Source organism: Galeopterus variegatus, unplaced genomic scaffold (genome assembly GCF_000696425.1).
Source record: "Galeopterus variegatus unplaced genomic scaffold, G_variegatus-3.0.2 Scaffold4361, whole genome shotgun sequence".
In the NCBI taxonomy this organism is placed as follows: domain Eukaryota; kingdom Metazoa; phylum Chordata; class Mammalia; order Dermoptera; family Cynocephalidae; genus Galeopterus; species Galeopterus variegatus.
Window position 1 is genome coordinate 140890 of NW_007730472.1, and position 17254 is coordinate 158143.

The following is a 17254-nucleotide window of genomic DNA, read 5'->3' on the forward strand; positions in this document are numbered from 1 at the left end:
AAAAAAAAAAAAAAAAAAAAAAAAAAACAATAAAGGCTCTTGCCCAAGCTTTCCGCCTCAATCCCTCTGCCTCCTGACTGACCTGGATGCTTTCCTGTATGGTCCCCATGGTTTCGTGTGCCCCCTCCTCCTGGTACCTGAGAGTAACAAACCATCTTTTCAATGGCATCATCTTCTGATCTGTTGGCCTCATTATACCTGAATAATAATAAAACCTACTGTGTTAGTCAGGGCTCTCCAGAGAGAACCAATGGGAGTTTTATATAGATATATGAGAGGTGATTTATTAGGGGAATTGGCTCACATGATTGTGAAAAGTGTCTGGATAGGCTGACTGCAAACTGGATGCTGGTAGCGTGACTCAGTTTATGCCCAGAAGCCTCAGAATCACAGAAGCCAATGGTGTGATTCTCAGTCCAAGGCCAAAGGCCCGAGAGCCAGGAGTATCATGGATTTAAGTCTTGGAACCCAAAGTCTGAAGAGTCTTCAGATGTCCATGGACAGGAGAGAAGACTGAATCCCAGCTCCAGCAGAAATAGAGTGAGAGATTCACCTTTTCCCATTTCTGTTCTCTCCAGGCCCCCTGCAAATTGGATGGTGCCCACCTATATTGAGGGCGGATCTTTCCCACCCAGTCCACTCAGACTCTCATGCTAATCTCTTCTGGAAACACCTTCATAGACTCACCCCAAAATAATGGTTTACCAGGTTTCTAGGTATTCCTTCATCTGGTCACATTGACACCTAAAATTAACCATCACACCTGCGTTTCAAAACACCTGGGTAGAGGTCCAAGCTATATGGGAGTCAGAATGAATTATCTCAGCTGTTACCAACCTTGTTATTCCATAAGAATCCTTCAGAGGATCTTCCAATCACTTCAAAGCTCAACTTCCACCCCAGACCAACTAACATTACAGTGTCTGGGGTGATAACCAGACGTCAGAATATTTTGAAGCTCCCCACACGACCCCAACGTGTAGACAAGTTTGAGAACCGCTGGCTTATATCAAGAGTTTGGTGAATTGTAGAACTATTTTTAATTCTTGTTCCTTTTTCATTCAATTCTCTTTTTGTATAGCCTGCATATTACAGGACAATATGTGATCTCACTGAATTTTTCAATTCACAAGTCACTTCCCCTACTGCCAAAAATGCAATCCATACAGGAAGTAAATTTTTAATTTAATTTTAAATAATGGAGATTTTCGCTAAATATCCTAATTTTTAAAAAATGAATAATGAATAAGCAAACAAAAATGTGCAATAGTAACATTGTATTTTAATGATTGCCCAAAGGTATGGTTTCCAGCAGTGGTTATCGTGTTCTTCAATGGGCTGGAGCATCTGGAGGCCTTCCAACAAATGAGACAACTTTTGCAAAAATATTGAAAGACAACGATTATGCCACTGGACTAATAGGTATGTACATTTTTATAGGGAAAGTATATTCAACTAACGCATTTGAAAGCTGCATGCATTCAGAAACGATGTTCGGGCCGGCCCGGTGGTGCACTGCTACAGTGCGCCACTTGAGAGTGCGGCGGCGCTCCCGCCAAGGGTTCGGATCCCACATACAGACCAGTTCCCGCTCACTGGCTGAACGAGGGGCGGGCGCAGCACCGAGGGTTGCAATCCCGTTGCCGGTCCCGGTCCGGTATGGGCGCGACACTGAGGGTTGCGGTCTGTTGCCGGACACGAAAAAAGACAAAAAGGAAAAAAAAAAAAAAAAAAAAAGAAACGATGTTCATTCCCAGTAATAAAAATAGGTACTCAGGAAATATCAACTCAAGGAAATATTTGACATTTCATTCAATGTGCTGATGCACTATAACAGAAAAAAAATTAGAAACTATACACTCTTGGGCCGGCCTGGTGGCGCACTGGATAAGTGTGCCGCTTGGGAAGTGCGGCGGCGCTCCCGCCCGAGGGTTCGGATCCCACATACAGACCGGTTCCCGCTCACTGGCTGAGCGAGGCGCGGGAGCAACACCGAGGGTTGCGATCCCGTTGCCGGTCCCCGGTCCGGTGCGGGGGCAACACTGAGGGTTGCGATCCGTTGCCGGACACGGAAAAAGATAAAAGACAAAAAAAAAAAAAAAAAAGAAACTATACACTCTTGGACCAAAAAATTTCCATAATGGTTTTTTTCCTTTTTCCTTGCTCTCCATGTGGAAATGTGATTACAAAGCTTAGCACCTTCCTCTCTGCTTCCATAAATTATGTGCTTGTTTTTCTATATGTCAACAAACCATGCCATGTATTGAACAAAAATTTTTAAAAAGACAAGAGTTTTTAGAGAGGGAACCAAGTCACCATTCTCATTACCATGTTCTAGTAATCCTTTTTATTAGCAGGACCATTTATTGTAGCGAAGAACATGACTAGCACATATGCTGAACATAAAGTCCAACAGAGTCTCATTTTTTAAGACAGAAGAGTCTACCTGCATGGGATATTCCCCAAGAAATTGTATGAGGTTCTCTGGATGGCAGACCCCCCCGGGTACGAGAAAATGCAGTGTGTCTTTGTCAACACCCCAGTAGTGCTCGCAGGGAAACCAAACATCTTCCTTTGATTGAAATTGAACATTACGCTCTGTGAAACCTATCGCCCTTCTCAACCTTGCCCACTTTCATAGTGGTTTAGCAAAGCAAGGAACTATTCTGAAATCCAGAAGTCTTTTGCCTATACTGATGATATCAGATGGAGCTTTCTGGAGAAACCTTGTCACTCTGTGCCTTTATCAAGGCTTTGCCATAGAACATCACAAATAACAGTCCCCAAAGGTATCAGGTCTTCAATTTGCTGGAACCAGAAAATAATATTTTATATGCAGAAGGAGTCTCAGTGTGATTAAGTTAAGGATCTTGAGATGGGATGATCATTTTGGATTATCCAGGTGGGCCCTATGTACAAGGACAAGGGTTCTTTTATAAGAGGATGGCAGCATGGCAGGGAGATTTGACCATAGAGAGGAGAAGCCACGTGAAGATGGAGGCAGAGCTGGAGTGATGCAGCCACAAGCCCAGGGATGCCTGGAGCCACCAGGAGCTGGAAGAGGCAGGAAGGATCCTCCCCTGGAGCTTCCAGAGGCTCACAGCCCTGCCTCACCTGGATCTCAGACTTCTGCCTCCAGAGCTGGGAGAGGATCAATTTCTGTTGTTTTAATCAACCAGGATAATAGTACCTTACTGGACCTTTCATAGGAAACTAATATACCAGGTAATATCGTTGCATGGGGTTCTCATTTCTCTAAAATGACTACGTCAGGATGAGGTGCAAGTATCAGCCAGCACTACTCCCACCCCGCCGTGTCCCCACCCGCCCCAGCACCCAGAAAGCACCTGGAAACTGGCAAGCACACAGCTGCCACTCACCCAGTGATGCTCAGCTGGTTGTAACTTCAAAATTCTTTACCCCCCTCTCAGGAAAATGGCATCTGGGTCTCAATTGTGAATCCTCCAACGATCACTGCCACCACCCACTCAACCACGGATTCGACCATTTCTACGGAATGCCCTTCTCCCCGATGGCTGATTGTGCCTACTGGGAACTCTCAGAGAAGCGTGTGAGCCTGGAGCGCAAACTCAGCTTGTGCTTCCAGATGGTGGCCTTCGCTGCCCTGACACTGGTGGCCGGGAGGCTCACCGGCCTGACTTGGGGCTCATGGATGCCGGTCATCCTGTCTACCATCGCGGCCACAGTGCTCCTTATGGCCTGGTACTTTGTGGGTGCTCTGATTGTCCATGCAAACTGCTTTCTGATGAAAAACTACACCATCACGGAGCAGCCCATGCGCCTGCAAAGAACGACGTCTCTTATCCTGGAGGAGGTCTCGTCCTTTCTCAAGAGGTGAGCGTTGAAGGTTTAGCTTTGTTCCAGCACTGAGTTTCGTTGTCAAAATTTATGTTGAATGGCCTTCTGCTGTCACAGGTGTCTGAAGGGTGAGAGGACCCCTAAAGACACTTTTGGTAAAATGGGGCATGGGTGATGGTCATCTGGGCTGTGTGACTTGCCTCGTGCCCACTAAAATATTGTGAATTCAGTTGGAATTTTCTGCTCTTCTTTCCTGCTCTGGGGCCAAACCCATTCCATCAGCACCTATCGATCATGGTGGGCCATATTTAACTAACATGAAAGATTGAATCACTTGCAGAGCCATTACAGTAAACTCTAAATATTTTTTAAAACTCTGTCATGGAGATTAAATGTTCTATGGCTGACTTCAGCCCAGATAGATATTTGAGTGACAAGGGGACAATATCAGACCAAGGGACCAGGTAAAAAGTCACTATAAACGGAGTCAGCTCCGTGCTCCCCAAGGGGGTTCCAGCCAAGAGGGTGACATGGTCAAATCCCAACTTACCTGGTGGCAAGGAGGTTATGATCATGTTCTATAACATTTTTAGAGTGTTCTTGATGGAACAGCTTGATGTAGGTCAGGTATGGTGCTGATTATTAGCTTGCAAATTAAAACAGGTGAGAATCACCTGTTCTAGGTAAGGCTAAGACCTTCATCTTTGCTTGGCTTCTATACTTTAAAGATGTAGATGAGGCTATAGCAATCAGTCAGAGAGAAAGGGAAGATGAGACATAGCTCAGAAAAAGGGAAATTGAATCAAAATTAATAATCTGATATGCCTGTTTTTGAAAGTACATTTTTTCATCAGGATTTCATGTCCTAAATCTCATTGCTTGATAGCAATTATAAAGAGAACTAAATGTGAAATATCACATATTCTGTAAGACAGGGTTTGAAGTAGAAACATGTACCGAAATAATTGAACAAAATAAATGTCAGGTTATACAGCAGGATGGTGTTCTTTTATGCTCAATTGTCATAAGTATGTAGAGTTAGAAAATTATAATACTCAGGGGAAAATAGATGTTTAAATTAGTATGGGTTTTTAAATAGATTTTAGAAGAGAAAAGTCATCACATTAAAGATTCTTAAACATAAGAATATTCTGAAGTTGTGGGCCGGCCCAGTGGTGCACTGCTACAGTGCACCACTTGGGAAGCGCGGCAGTGCTCCCGCCGAGGGTTCGGATCCCACATACAGACCGGCTGCTCACTGGCTGAGCGAGGTGCGGGAGCAACACCGAGGGTTGCGATCCCGTTGCCGGTCCCGGTCCGGTACGGGGGCAACACTGAGGGTTGCGATCCATTGCCGGACACAAAAAAAAAAAAATTCTGAAGTTGAATTGTGCTTTTTTTGTGTGTTTGCTTTTGGTGAACAGATTACTGAAGACACAAGAGTAAAAACCATGGCAGGTTAGACGTGTACTTAGTGTCTCCAGGACATCAATCTCTGTTTTACAAAAAAACAAAAAAACCCCTAGTCATTTTGTATTTATTTTTAGAAACAAGCATGGACCTTTCCTCCTTTTCGTTTCGTTTTTACATGTCCATGTCCCTCTTACCACTACGGAGAACTTCCTTGGGAAAAGTCACCATGGGCTGTACGGGGACAACGTAGAGGAGATGGACTGGATGGTAGGTAAGTTCGCTTTCCAGGGAAAAACATGATGGTTCCCTATTCAGCAAAAGCAGATGGAGAGGAAATAAGGAATGAAAAGGTGAGGTTACTCAAGGTGAAACACAGAAGACACAGTATAAATATTGCAATCAGATTGGATTTGCAGGATCTTAAGTATTCTATATCTTTATTCTGTGAAATGCACTCCACAACACAAGCATCGTAAATGATTTAAATTTGTTAAAGGTGTCCACCTTCTAATCCCCAGGTGGGAGACAGAATAATGCCCCAAAGATGTCCACGTCCTACTCCCCATGTGGTAGACAGAATAATACCCCAAAGATGTCCACGTCCTAATTCCCATGAGGTAGACAGAATAATGCCCCAAAAATGTCCACATCCTAATCCCCATGTGGTAGACAGAATAATGCCCCCAAAATGTCCACATCCTACTCCCCATGTGGTAGACAGAATAATGCCCCCAAAGATGTCCACATCCTAATCCCCATGTGGTAGACAGAATAATGCCCCAAAGATGTCCACATCCTAATTCCCATGTGGTAGACAGAATAATGCCCCAAAGATGTCCATGTCCTAATTCCCATGAGGTAGACAGAATAATGCCCCCAAAGATGTCCACATCCTAATCCCCATGTGGTAGACAGAATAATGCCCCAAAGATGTCTACGTCCTAATCCCCATGAGGTAGACAGAATAATGCCCCAAAGACGTCCACGTCCTAATCCCCATGAGGTAGAAAGAATAATGACCTCAAAGACATCCACATCCTAATCCCCATGTGGTAGACAGAATAATGCCCCAAAGACGTCCACGTCCTAATCCCCATGAGGAGACAGGGTAAAAAAGAATCAGATCTAATTCTCCCCAGCTCAAAAGTGTCTAGTGGCTCCGCTGTGTTAACAATAGACCTAAATTCCTTCCATTCACCTACCGGATCCCGCCTGACATGCTCCTGCCAGAGCCCAGTCTCATCTTTACCCATCTCGTCTCATGGGCTGCCTTCTGGCCACGTGGAGCACACACATCACGTCTCCCTTTTGTCCCGTTATCAGGGTGTTTACTGCAGTCATCCACGGCAGGGTTGGTTCTTCTCAGTCTATAGGCTTCTGCCATTAAGCTTCAGAGTTTGCCCTAAAAGTCTACCCCTAAAGCAGCTCCCCGCACCAATCACTTTCTCTCCATCCTGTTCTGCTGTTGGTTTTCTTGCCTCCATAGACATATGTTAGGTGTGTTAATGTTCTGTTTTCCCCCATGAGAACATACACCTCCTGTGGGTCAGGATGGTCCTACCTTGCTCACTCCTTGCACCCCTGGGTTTACAGTAGTGCCTGGCCACACAGAAAAGAATTGTTTCTTTAGTGAGCCAAGGCTGGAGTAAATACAGGGGTCTAGACACAGCCATGTCCCTGCTTCTCAGACAAGGACTCAGGCACCAACAATTTTCTGTGGAAGTGGCCTTAAAATGCTAGGAGCCTCAGGATCATAATAACCAGAGATCTGGGGAGATAATGCACTTTAAAAAAAATTTTAAATGCCATCATGGAGTAAAATGCATGATTCAAATGAATTGTTAAGAAAAAAATGGTGAAAGTTGGAAGACACTCGTGTGATCACTCAATTTGTGATTAATTTCACATCCTTTCCCAATCAGACCTGGCCCATTCCCTGCAGGACAAATTTGCTCATCTTTGTTGCAAGGGGTCATTGGATGAAAAAGGTTAAGAATGACTGGAAAGTAAACACTATTTTATGTGATGTCAAATATCAAGTGTTTAAAATTGAATTTAAGATGCCACAATATGGAAAATGTATTTGAAATTAATAAATGTGCAGATGTATGGGATGTAACACTTACTGAATAATTAAGACTGAAATTTTGCAGCAAAGTCAAGAACTCTGTTTATCAACACAAGGAAAACATTATGAGCTGTATTTTTTAAACTATTTCAATGTTTTCAGTTTTTGTGTGTGTGTGTGTTTTTTTTTTTTTTTGCTCTCTCAGCTTAAAACCAAATAAATCCACAGTATAATCATTTTAAACTGAAAATTGTTGTCATGAGGTAATAGTGAAACTGTGCTGTGTGGTCCTATAGTGGTGGATAGATGACATGCATTGGCCCAAAATCAGGCTGTCCAACACAAAAAGTGAAACATAATATAAAATATGGACTTCAGTTAATAATAGTGTATTGATATCAGTTCATCCATTATGACATTGCTCAGTTTATGTGTGCACCTAAAATGGTTCTAAAAAATAAAATCTATTAATTAAGGGGTGAATAACTCAATAGAGCCACATTTAAACATTCTTGTTCAAAGATAGCAGAAAAAAAAAAGAAGAAATGACAAAAAAAAAAAAAAATGGAACTAAGAAACAAACAAAACCCAAAAGCAATATGGTTGATTTAAAGCTAAACATATCACAACTGTCTTAAATGTAAGTGGCCTAACATATCAGTTAAAATGCAGAGATTGTCAGACTGAATAAAAGAAAACAAAACAAAAGCAAATCCCAACTGAAAGAAATACACTCAAAGCATAAAGATACAGATAAGTTAAAAGTTAAAGGCATCCAATAAGGGCCGAGCCCATGGCGCACTCGGGAGAGTGCGGTGCTGGGAGCGCAGCGGGTTCGGATCCTATATAGGGATGACCGGTGCACTCACAGCGCTCACTGGCTGAGCGGGGGGCAGCCGGTCTCAAAAAGGACAAAAAAAAAGGCATCCAATAAGGGCCGAGCCCATGGCGCACTCGGGAGAGTGCGGTGCTGGGAGCGCAGCGGGTTCGGATCCTATATAGGGATGACCGGTGCACTCACAGCGCTCACTGGCTGAGCGTGGTGCAGCCGGTCTCAAAAAGGACAAAAAAAAAAGGCATCCAATAAAAAGATCCATTTGAGGCCATTAAAAGGCAGACTGGAAGAACATTTTGTTAGTTGTTAGAAATAAAAATAATAGTCCTGCTTAATTAAAAAAAAAAATCTCTTGGACATTGTGAATTACGTAAATGACAATATTTCTCTTTACTGTGACCGTAAGAAAACCACAGTTGCTGTTGAGGACTGTTCTTTGTCAATGGCATTTCCATTGACATTCTTAGCCAATGCTCCCTCTTCTGTAATTTCAATTTGCCTCAATTTAGTATTTGCTATTTTTGTCCTATATAGCACATACCCCTGTAGCTTGCCTAAAATTTTTTGGAAACGGGATGGGAAATACATAATATTACTAGTCACCCCTATTATGCATTGAAACTAAAGACTCATTCTTGTGGACAATTGCAGAATGTCCGAGCACACACTGAATGGTTTGGTTTAAGATATTCTTCTGTTCTGACTGGCTCCAACACATCTGTTCTTCACAGGACAGATTCTCGATACTTTGGACAAGGAAGGTTTGACAGACAGTACCCTCATTTACTTTACATCGGACCATGGGGGATCCTTAGAATCTCAATTCAGAAACAACCAGTATGGTGGCTGGAATGGGATATACAAAGGTAAGGCTGACAGATTCCTAGATCCTTATCTGGAGTCTTATTTCTTCCTGATGATTGCCAACACTTCCACTGGAGTGGGGCTATCTGTCCCAGGATACTGCAAGGACTTTGGTTTTTCCTATCCAGGGCAAACATGACAATTTGTCATGCACATGTTTGAAATGGGTTTTTTGCACAATTAAGTGGTGTGGGATGTATTCACAGAGATGTGCAGCAATCATCACTGTTTAATTTCAGAACATTTTCATCACCACAAAAAAAGAAAACAAAACAAAACAAAAACCCTGTGCTCATTAGCAGTAATTCCTCATTACCCCCTATGACCAGCCCCTATCAACTGCCAACTTATTTTCTATCTCTGTCTCCCTGTCGTAGACATTTCATGTCAATGAAATCGTACACTATGTGGTCCTTTGGGACTGGCTTCTTTCTCCCCTTCCTTTCATCATGATTTTAGGTCCATCCACACTGTAGCAGGTGTCAGAGCTTCATTTATTTTTATGGCTGTGTACTATTCCATTGCATAGATGGGCCATACATGGTTTATCCCTTCATGTGCCGATGAACACAAGTTTATGTTTAACATTCAATCTATCTGTTTGAGGAGGGCGTGGCCACTTTTAAATCAAACCAGGATTCTACTGACTACAGACACACCATTATTTCATGGATCACAAAGATTCTAAAACGTGCTGCCACGTAAACGTGGCTTATGGCTGTTTTGGTTTTCATTTCATTTACAAAGCTTAATTTTCCACTTAGTAAAAGAGCTTGTTTAGATTAATGTTAGGATATACAGTTAACATGCATCAGTCTAGTAATACATTAAAGGGAATATATATTTATGTAATTTATGTTTTTATATTTTAAAAGCATATTTAATTGACATATGTCTATGCCAATTAAATGCCTTCCTAAAACATCTTCACATTGAGGGTCCAACTCCTCAGAAAACCTTTTCGTCTCAACACCATCAATGTTGATGTATTTTTCATTTGTGACTGGATTTAGGGCCCACCATAATCCAATCCACCCTAACCAACAAGGTTAAAAATCTAACCTTTGCCAGGGAAAGCATACGTTGAATATGAGAGAGAGAGACAGAGAGAGAGAGAGGAGAGAGAGAGAGAGACACACACACACAAAAAACATGCAGAAAGGTTAAATCACCCACAGTAAGCATTTGTTTCTGATTTTAAATCACATTTTTTTTTCTGCTTCTGTTGAAACGCAGGTGGCAAAGGCATGGGAGGCTGGGAAGGTGGGATTCGCGTCCCAGGGATATTCCGGTGGCCCAGGATGCTGCCAGCAGGCCGAGTGATTGACGAGCCCACCAGCCTTATGGATGTTTTCCCCACCGTGGTCCAGCTGGGGGGCGGCCAGGTGCCCCAGGACAGGTACAGAACATCCGGAAGAAAGCAATTCCACTTTGCATAGAGACAACAACATTTGTGGGAAATAAAAACGTCCCTATAGCATTGTCGTAAGAAATTCATGAAATTGGTATCTGAGAAGACACTCCAGGCTCTATTATTTAATGCTAGGATCAAATGTCTGCTTTATTTTATATACAAATTTCCATTTCTCTTCTCCTAATTCTTAAGTGGAGCCCATTATGTTTTAAGGGTGATTGTCATGAAAACATCAAACAAATCATCACAAGAAATTTTTCTTGACCCAGTATGGCAGGAACTTTTATAGGATTCCAGTTTTTCTTGTGTTAGAAGATAAAACTTGGGATAAAATAGAAAAAAAAAATGTTTTACAATCTTGACAACCTAAAGATGAACACCTAAATTGTTATATGTGTGTGTGGACGTGTGGATGTGTGTGTGCATATAAATGTATGTAACTGTGTGCACAGACACAAATTTTAATAGCTTTGTGGTATTTTCTCTCAACTACCCCCATATAGGTGGGCACTGGTCTTGATTTAAAAAGAAGCAATACCGTCTTGCCAATTTACTGGCTGTCATGTTTATCTCCTTAGTAAAAATTTCTAAAAGTTGAATTCCAGGGTCAATAATATCACCGTTTATAGGTAAATCTCTTGATATATTTTGTCAAAGTGTACACTGGAAACTGCTACTACCCATATGTGATAGTGTCCATTTTAAAAACAATGGAACTAAAATCATTTAAAATTATGTGTGTGTGTATATATACATGTGTGTTTATATATGTGTATTATGTTATCTAATTTATACATATTAACACGTTTTATATACACGCATTGCACATACGTGTTATAATTTCCAATGCTTTATCACTAGAAATGTTGAAAATATCATATTTTTATTTTACATTTCTGTTTTTTCTTACATTGAATTACATGTCTCTTGTTGAAGTGTTTCCTAATAGGCTATTAATATTTCTTTGTAATTTATAACACCCATGTGCTTTAAGAAGAAAATTATATTATGTGTATTGCAAATATGTTTCAACAGAACATAAAATAAATTTAGCTGTATATTATTGGTTGGTTCTATTAGTATATTTATACATACATAAACATATACAAACATGTCTGTACATACAGTTGTTTTTATATATACATGATATGTATATATATATATGATTCTACATTTCAATTTGAAATTGTAACTATGACCAAGTAAAGTCCACTTGGGGTTCTGAATTCTGTATCTTGGCTGAAAACATTAATCCACTTTGAATGGCAATAACATGGGGATACATTTTCTAAATTCATGGCATCCATAAAAATCTATCTGTGTTTATGATTAAAATTTGAGATACAAGATCCTGAAAATTTTTCAAAATATTTTCAGGAAAATTAAATAGGGTCACAGCAGTTTTCCACTTAAAGGCATTAAGTTATCTTCACCTGCATGGAAAATGAACGTTCACGTTCAAAGAACAGTATTTATTCCTACACCTTTGTTACACAGCCAGTCCAAACTTGGCAAGTAATGGAGAGATGCAGATATGTTTTCTGTCTTGGTGCAATTGACCATGTAATTTGAAATAAAATGCACAGGGCAATCCCCGCAAATCAGAACAGGTGGACTCAACCTCTGTTTTAAGAAGGTGCAGAAAATACACCTGGAATCCCAAGAACAGGGGGAGGACAGAGCTGGGCAATGTAAAATGAGCAGCATTTGTAAAATGAGCAGCATTTGTAAAATGAGCAGCATTTGAAAAGGGAAGAAAGGCCAGGCACCATAAAGGAGGATGTGCTTGTCCAGAGAACTTTCTAGAAAAAAGAAATGGATCAGGTCTTGTCAAAGAACACAGCATATTCTGTAACAGCATAAAGCCCAATACGATTTAAAAACAGAACAAAACAAAAAATGTCCCAACAAATCTTCGGTTTATTTTTACATTTGTAATAAGGTTGGGTGGATATGAATTAAGCCGAACAGTCTGACTCCTTGATTCTCTTTTCGAGTGAGGTGATATTTGGCTGCTCCATGCTTCTCCAGAGCCTGCTAATGCTCACATCTGCCTTCCATCCTGTCTGCGTTCCCATGTGGACTTCCTTCCAATGATCTGATACAAGGAGATCGGAGGCCCCGGCTCCAGCTGGCAGCTGATGTAGGGAGAACATGTTCCGGTCCTGGCCACGACTCTTGACTTCCCTGTGCTTCTTCTGCAGAGTGATAGACGGACGGGACCTGCTGCCCCTGCTCCTGGGGAATGTCCAGCACTCAGACCATGAGTTCCTGCTGCACTACTGTGAGAGGTTTCTGCACGCAGCCCGGTGGCACCAACGGGACAGTGAGTAGGGGATGCCCTTTGGGAAAGAGCCCCTGGGTGGCACCCCAGCCCCAGAAGACGCCTCATATTCTGCTTCTGTTTCATGTCTCTGGGTTTCATTGCTTTCCTGTTTTACACTACCTTTTTATGCTTTTGTTCTTGGCAATATGTGTCCCCTAATTCCAGCAACTTCCCTCTTGAGATCACCTGTCAGTCATCGGAAGAGTTGATACCTGTGGCTTAAGTATCACTTATGGGATTGTTTATTCCCTGTCTGCTTCCCTCCCACAATACGAAGTACAACTTTTATCATTTTACACACACATCCATGTGTTTGAGGCTGTCTCTGATTTTTCTAGTCTCTTCTATTCATCTAGATTTGTTTCCAAATGTTGCAACCACCTGTATTAGTCTGTTTCTGTTGCTTATAACAGTACCTGAAACTGGGTAATTTATAAAGAAACAAAATTTGTTAGTTTGGAGGCTGGAAAGTCCAAGGTCCAGGGAACACATCTGGTGAGGGTCTTTCTTCTACAGCAATTCAGGGTGTCACATGGTGAGAATGGGGTGAGCAAGAGAGAGCTGACCTGCTTGCTTGCTCTCCTTATAAAGCCATCAGAACCACACCCATCACTCTAGGAATGAATCCATCCATTCAAGAGGGCACAGTCTTCACAATCCAATCACCTCTATAAGCCTCCGCCTTTCAAATACCATAATTGGATTTCCCATCCTCTTAACACTGTTGCAATGGGGGTCAAGTTTCCAACACGTGAGCTTTCAGGGACACATTTGACTCAATGCACCACCTTAGCTTAATGACATAATTTCACCTTCACGGGAACAATCAAACTTTGCCATACACGTTCAGAATAACTTTTGCATTCCAACATTACTTAGGTTCTTTGGGCCCCACCGTACTTTCAAAAACAAAAACAAAACAAAGCTATAAAATCTGAAAAACCTCAGCTCTGATCACCAGAGCTTTGCAATTTCTAAGCTCCAACCATCTTGGGCTCATTGTTCCAAGGACAAGCTGAGCCAATCTCTGCCTTGGGGTGTTTGCATTAGGTGTTACAACCACCTGGAACACTCCCTGAACCGGATCTCCATGTGGCTGGTTTGTTGTTGATGTTTATGTTCCAAGTCAATATTTCCTTCTCAGACAGCCTTCCTTAACCAAAACCAGTAACCTTTTCCCCCAATTCTACACCATGTCCCCCTCCAACTGCACCCACACAAACCTCCACAGTTAACTTTCCATCACCTTGACCAGTTGTATTTTCACATGGATGCTTAACACTCTCTGCAACCTTCTTATTTTGTGTCTGCTTACCACTCTCTGGGCTGTCTCCTCTCACTAAGACCTGGTCTATCTTCCCATCCCACCTCTCAACACATGTGCTGCATTATGACAACCATCACTGACATGCAACGAGTGCATGCCAGACAGCATTCTGTACATCTACCTATTAACTCACTTCACCCAGACAACAAGGGCAGGTGGCAATTGTCATGCCACTCCTGAAGCGAGGACACTGGCAGCCACTTGGCAGCCCAGGGAGCCTCTGCAACTGTTCTCAGCGTGGGCAGAGGTCAGAGAGTTTAATCACATAGCAAACATCCATAAACACCAGACCACAGTGGTGCCATTCTTGGGAGGCAGGATACAGGGTGGGGCCCTGAACCTCAGCAGACAGAGGAAGGAAGGAAGGGAGGGAAGAAAGAAACCAAGGAAGGAAGGAAGGAGGGAGGAAGTCCTGCATGTCTGTCTAAGCTGACCACTACTACACGCTGGCTGTACACTACTACATACACGGGGACCCCTGGCCACCTCCCTCTGCAGGGACAAGAGCATCGCATCACAGAGCAAATGCCACCCGGTCTCTTTCCCTTGCTGCTCCCTGGTTTTTCCTGCTCTTGGAACTATCCGCACATTCAGCTGTGCTCCTGGGGAAGGAACGGCTACCAGGGATCTGCTGTCACTGTCCTGAAAGGATGCAAAGGATTGGGGACGGGGCATGGGAGAGCTTGCTCTCAAAGCAGCAGGAGCCATAGGGCTGAGGTTGTGGAGCTCCCCTGTGTCCAAAGGCCAGGCAGGATGCTGGGGTGGACACATGTACCATCTCTCCTTTAATGCTTTCAAAGCCGTTTCCTGAGGCTGAGCTTGGTTTGGTGCTGGATGCCTTCCTGTTCTAGATCTTCCTAGACGGTGGAGGTTACCAGTTGCAACTCCCTTTCTCTCTCTCTGTCTTCGTTCCTCACTTCCTTCCTTCCTTCCTTTTCTTGCTTGTGCCTTCAAAGCACAATTGAAAAGAAATGCATTGAGAATAGCTAGTCATATACCATTTTAAACCTCTGAGAATTCAGTCATAAAACTATCTCTCACTAATTTTTTTAACATGCAAACAAGCAGTTTGTTTTTTTAAAAAAAAGCTTTATTGAGATATAATTTACGCACCATAACATCAAATTTTTCGAACATGAAATTGAGTGGCATTCAGTATTTACCATGTTGTGCAACCACCACGTCTATCTAATTCCAGAACTCCCCAGGAGACCCCAGACCCATTAAGGGATCACTCCTCATTTTCTGCTATCTGCAGCCCCTGGCAACTGCTAATCTATTTTGGATTTGCCTATTCCAGACATTTCATATAAGTGGAATCCTACAATATGTGGCCTTTTGTGTCTGGTGTCTGTCACTGAGCATGATGTGTTCCAGGTTCATCCACATTGCAGCAGGTGTCAGTACCTCATTCCTCTTCATGACTGAGTAATATTCCACTGTGTGGATGGACCACATTCTCTTTATCCACCCATCTGTCGGTGGACACTTGGGTTGTGTCTACCCTTTGGTTATTGTGAATAGCGCTGCTCTCCAGCAATGCCCCCTTCCTCTAAGTTAATCCTCTGCAATTCTTGCCCTTCTCCCAGGAGGGACGGTATGGAAAGTCCACTACATGACCCCAGTGTTCCAGCCAGAGGGAGCCAGTGCCTGCTATGGGACAGCAGTCTGCCCATGCTCTGGGGAAAATGTAGTCCAGCATGACCCACCTCTGCTCTTTGACCTCTCAAGAGACCCTTCAGAGTCCCATGTCCTCACACCAGCCACAGAGCCCTCATTTTATCAGGTGATGGAGAGAGTCCAGCAGGCTGTGGAGCAACACCAGCAGACTCTCCACCCTGGTCCCCTGCAGCTGGATATGCTGGAAAACATCTGGAGACCATGGCTCCAGCCTTGCTGTGGCCCTTTCCCCCTCTGCTGGTGTGACAGGGAAGACAGCCGCCAATAAACGTCTCTGAAGGACAGCTGGGTCTCTGATCCCTGGGTTGAAATAAACCTTCACATGAAGTTAATGCATCTATTTGTGTAGGGCTTAATAGTTTCACCCCATCAAAAGAGAAAGAGTCAAGAAAAAGTAGCAATGAACAAAAAACACTAAATAAAATGCACCATTGAATGGTCCCCCAGGCCAACCAGCAGGAAAGCAAATCCCGCTGCAACAGGGGAGTCAAAGGACCCTAGCCTCACCTCGAGGAGGTTGCTCTGTATCCAAAATCAGCACAAGTCCCAATGGAAGGTGTTTCTATGTCATACAGGTTTGCAGACAAACAGGAGATAGGCTCCAAAGGTAAAAACTGGTACTGACAAGGAGGCGTGGCCAGGGACAATTTATAGTGTCTGTTTATCATTTTCGACATGAACAGGGACATTCTGAATTTAACACTGCAACTGCGTTCAGTCAATCGTTCTTTGTCAATAAATGCCCCAGGTGATTTGGGGAAACAGAATTGGGGAGCTGTGTTGGACAGCAAACGTTTTCCCCCACTCTGTGTTGGAAGGTCACTGCATGATCAGGCTGTCTTAGTCCATTTGGGCTCCTATGACAAAAATACCCTAGACTGGGTGGCTTATAAATAAAAGAAATCATTTCTCACAGGTCTGCAGGCTGAAAGTCCGAGATCCAGGTGTGGCAGATTCTGTGTCTGGTGAGGACCTGCTTCCTGGTTCAAAGACGGCGCCTTCCCGCTGTGTCCTCATGTGGTGGAAGGGGCGAGAGAGCTCTGTGGGGTCTCTTTTATAAGGACACTAATCCCTTTCATGAGGCTCCAACCTCATGACCTCATCATCTCCCAAAGTCCCCACAGAGGGTCCATGCCCTTAAAAGTCCAGTGGGACACACATAATCAAGGGTCACTCACCCTCTCCCATCCCCAAATCCTCCCCCTCTGAAGGAACGAGCTCCCACCACCCTCCACCCCACTTGCAATTCGTAAACACTAAAGACAGCCCCAAGTGGGGCTTTTAGGGTTTAGATCATTTGTCCAGGCAAACCCAAGGCTGTTACTCTGCAGGGTTCTTGGGAATCTCTACTCCCTGGAACAGAGGATTTCTTCAAAGCATCAAATCTTGACTCCACCCTTGCTAAACCTCCACGCAGAGCTACTTCTGGGCTGATTCTTACTCCCTTCTTGCCAATTAAAGGACAAAGGTCTTTTCTCTAAACAGAATCCCCCCCCCCCCCCCCCCCC

At 43.2% G+C, this 17254-nt stretch overlaps 2 protein-coding genes across 5 annotated transcripts in view; both read left to right on the forward strand.

The window, feature by feature from the left end:
• Positions 1–16082, forward strand: part of ARSE (arylsulfatase E (chondrodysplasia punctata 1)) — a 30462-nt gene extending 14380 nt beyond the window's left edge. For all 4 annotated transcript variants that reach the window (XM_008587383.1, XM_008587385.1, XM_008587384.1 and 1 more), the window contains 7 exons: positions 1300–1422; positions 3432–3855; positions 5367–5503; positions 8867–9001; positions 10236–10398; positions 12618–12739; positions 15656–16082. In XM_008587383.1, the coding sequence (XP_008585605.1) occupies positions 1300–1422; positions 3432–3855; positions 5367–5503; positions 8867–9001; positions 10236–10398; positions 12618–12739; positions 15656–16014 (1463 nt within the window). In that variant the 3' untranslated portion in view covers positions 16015–16082. The remainder of the gene's footprint in view (positions 1–1299; positions 1423–3431; positions 3856–5366; positions 5504–8866; positions 9002–10235; positions 10399–12617; positions 12740–15655) is intronic.
• Positions 16083–16295: 213 nt separating this feature from the next.
• Positions 16296–17254, forward strand: part of LOC103602933 (arylsulfatase D-like) — a 30527-nt gene continuing 29568 nt past the window's right edge. Inside the window, exon 1 of the mRNA XM_008587387.1 lies at positions 16296–16363. Coding sequence (XP_008585609.1) covers positions 16296–16363 — 68 coding nt within the window. The remainder of the gene's footprint in view (positions 16364–17254) is intronic.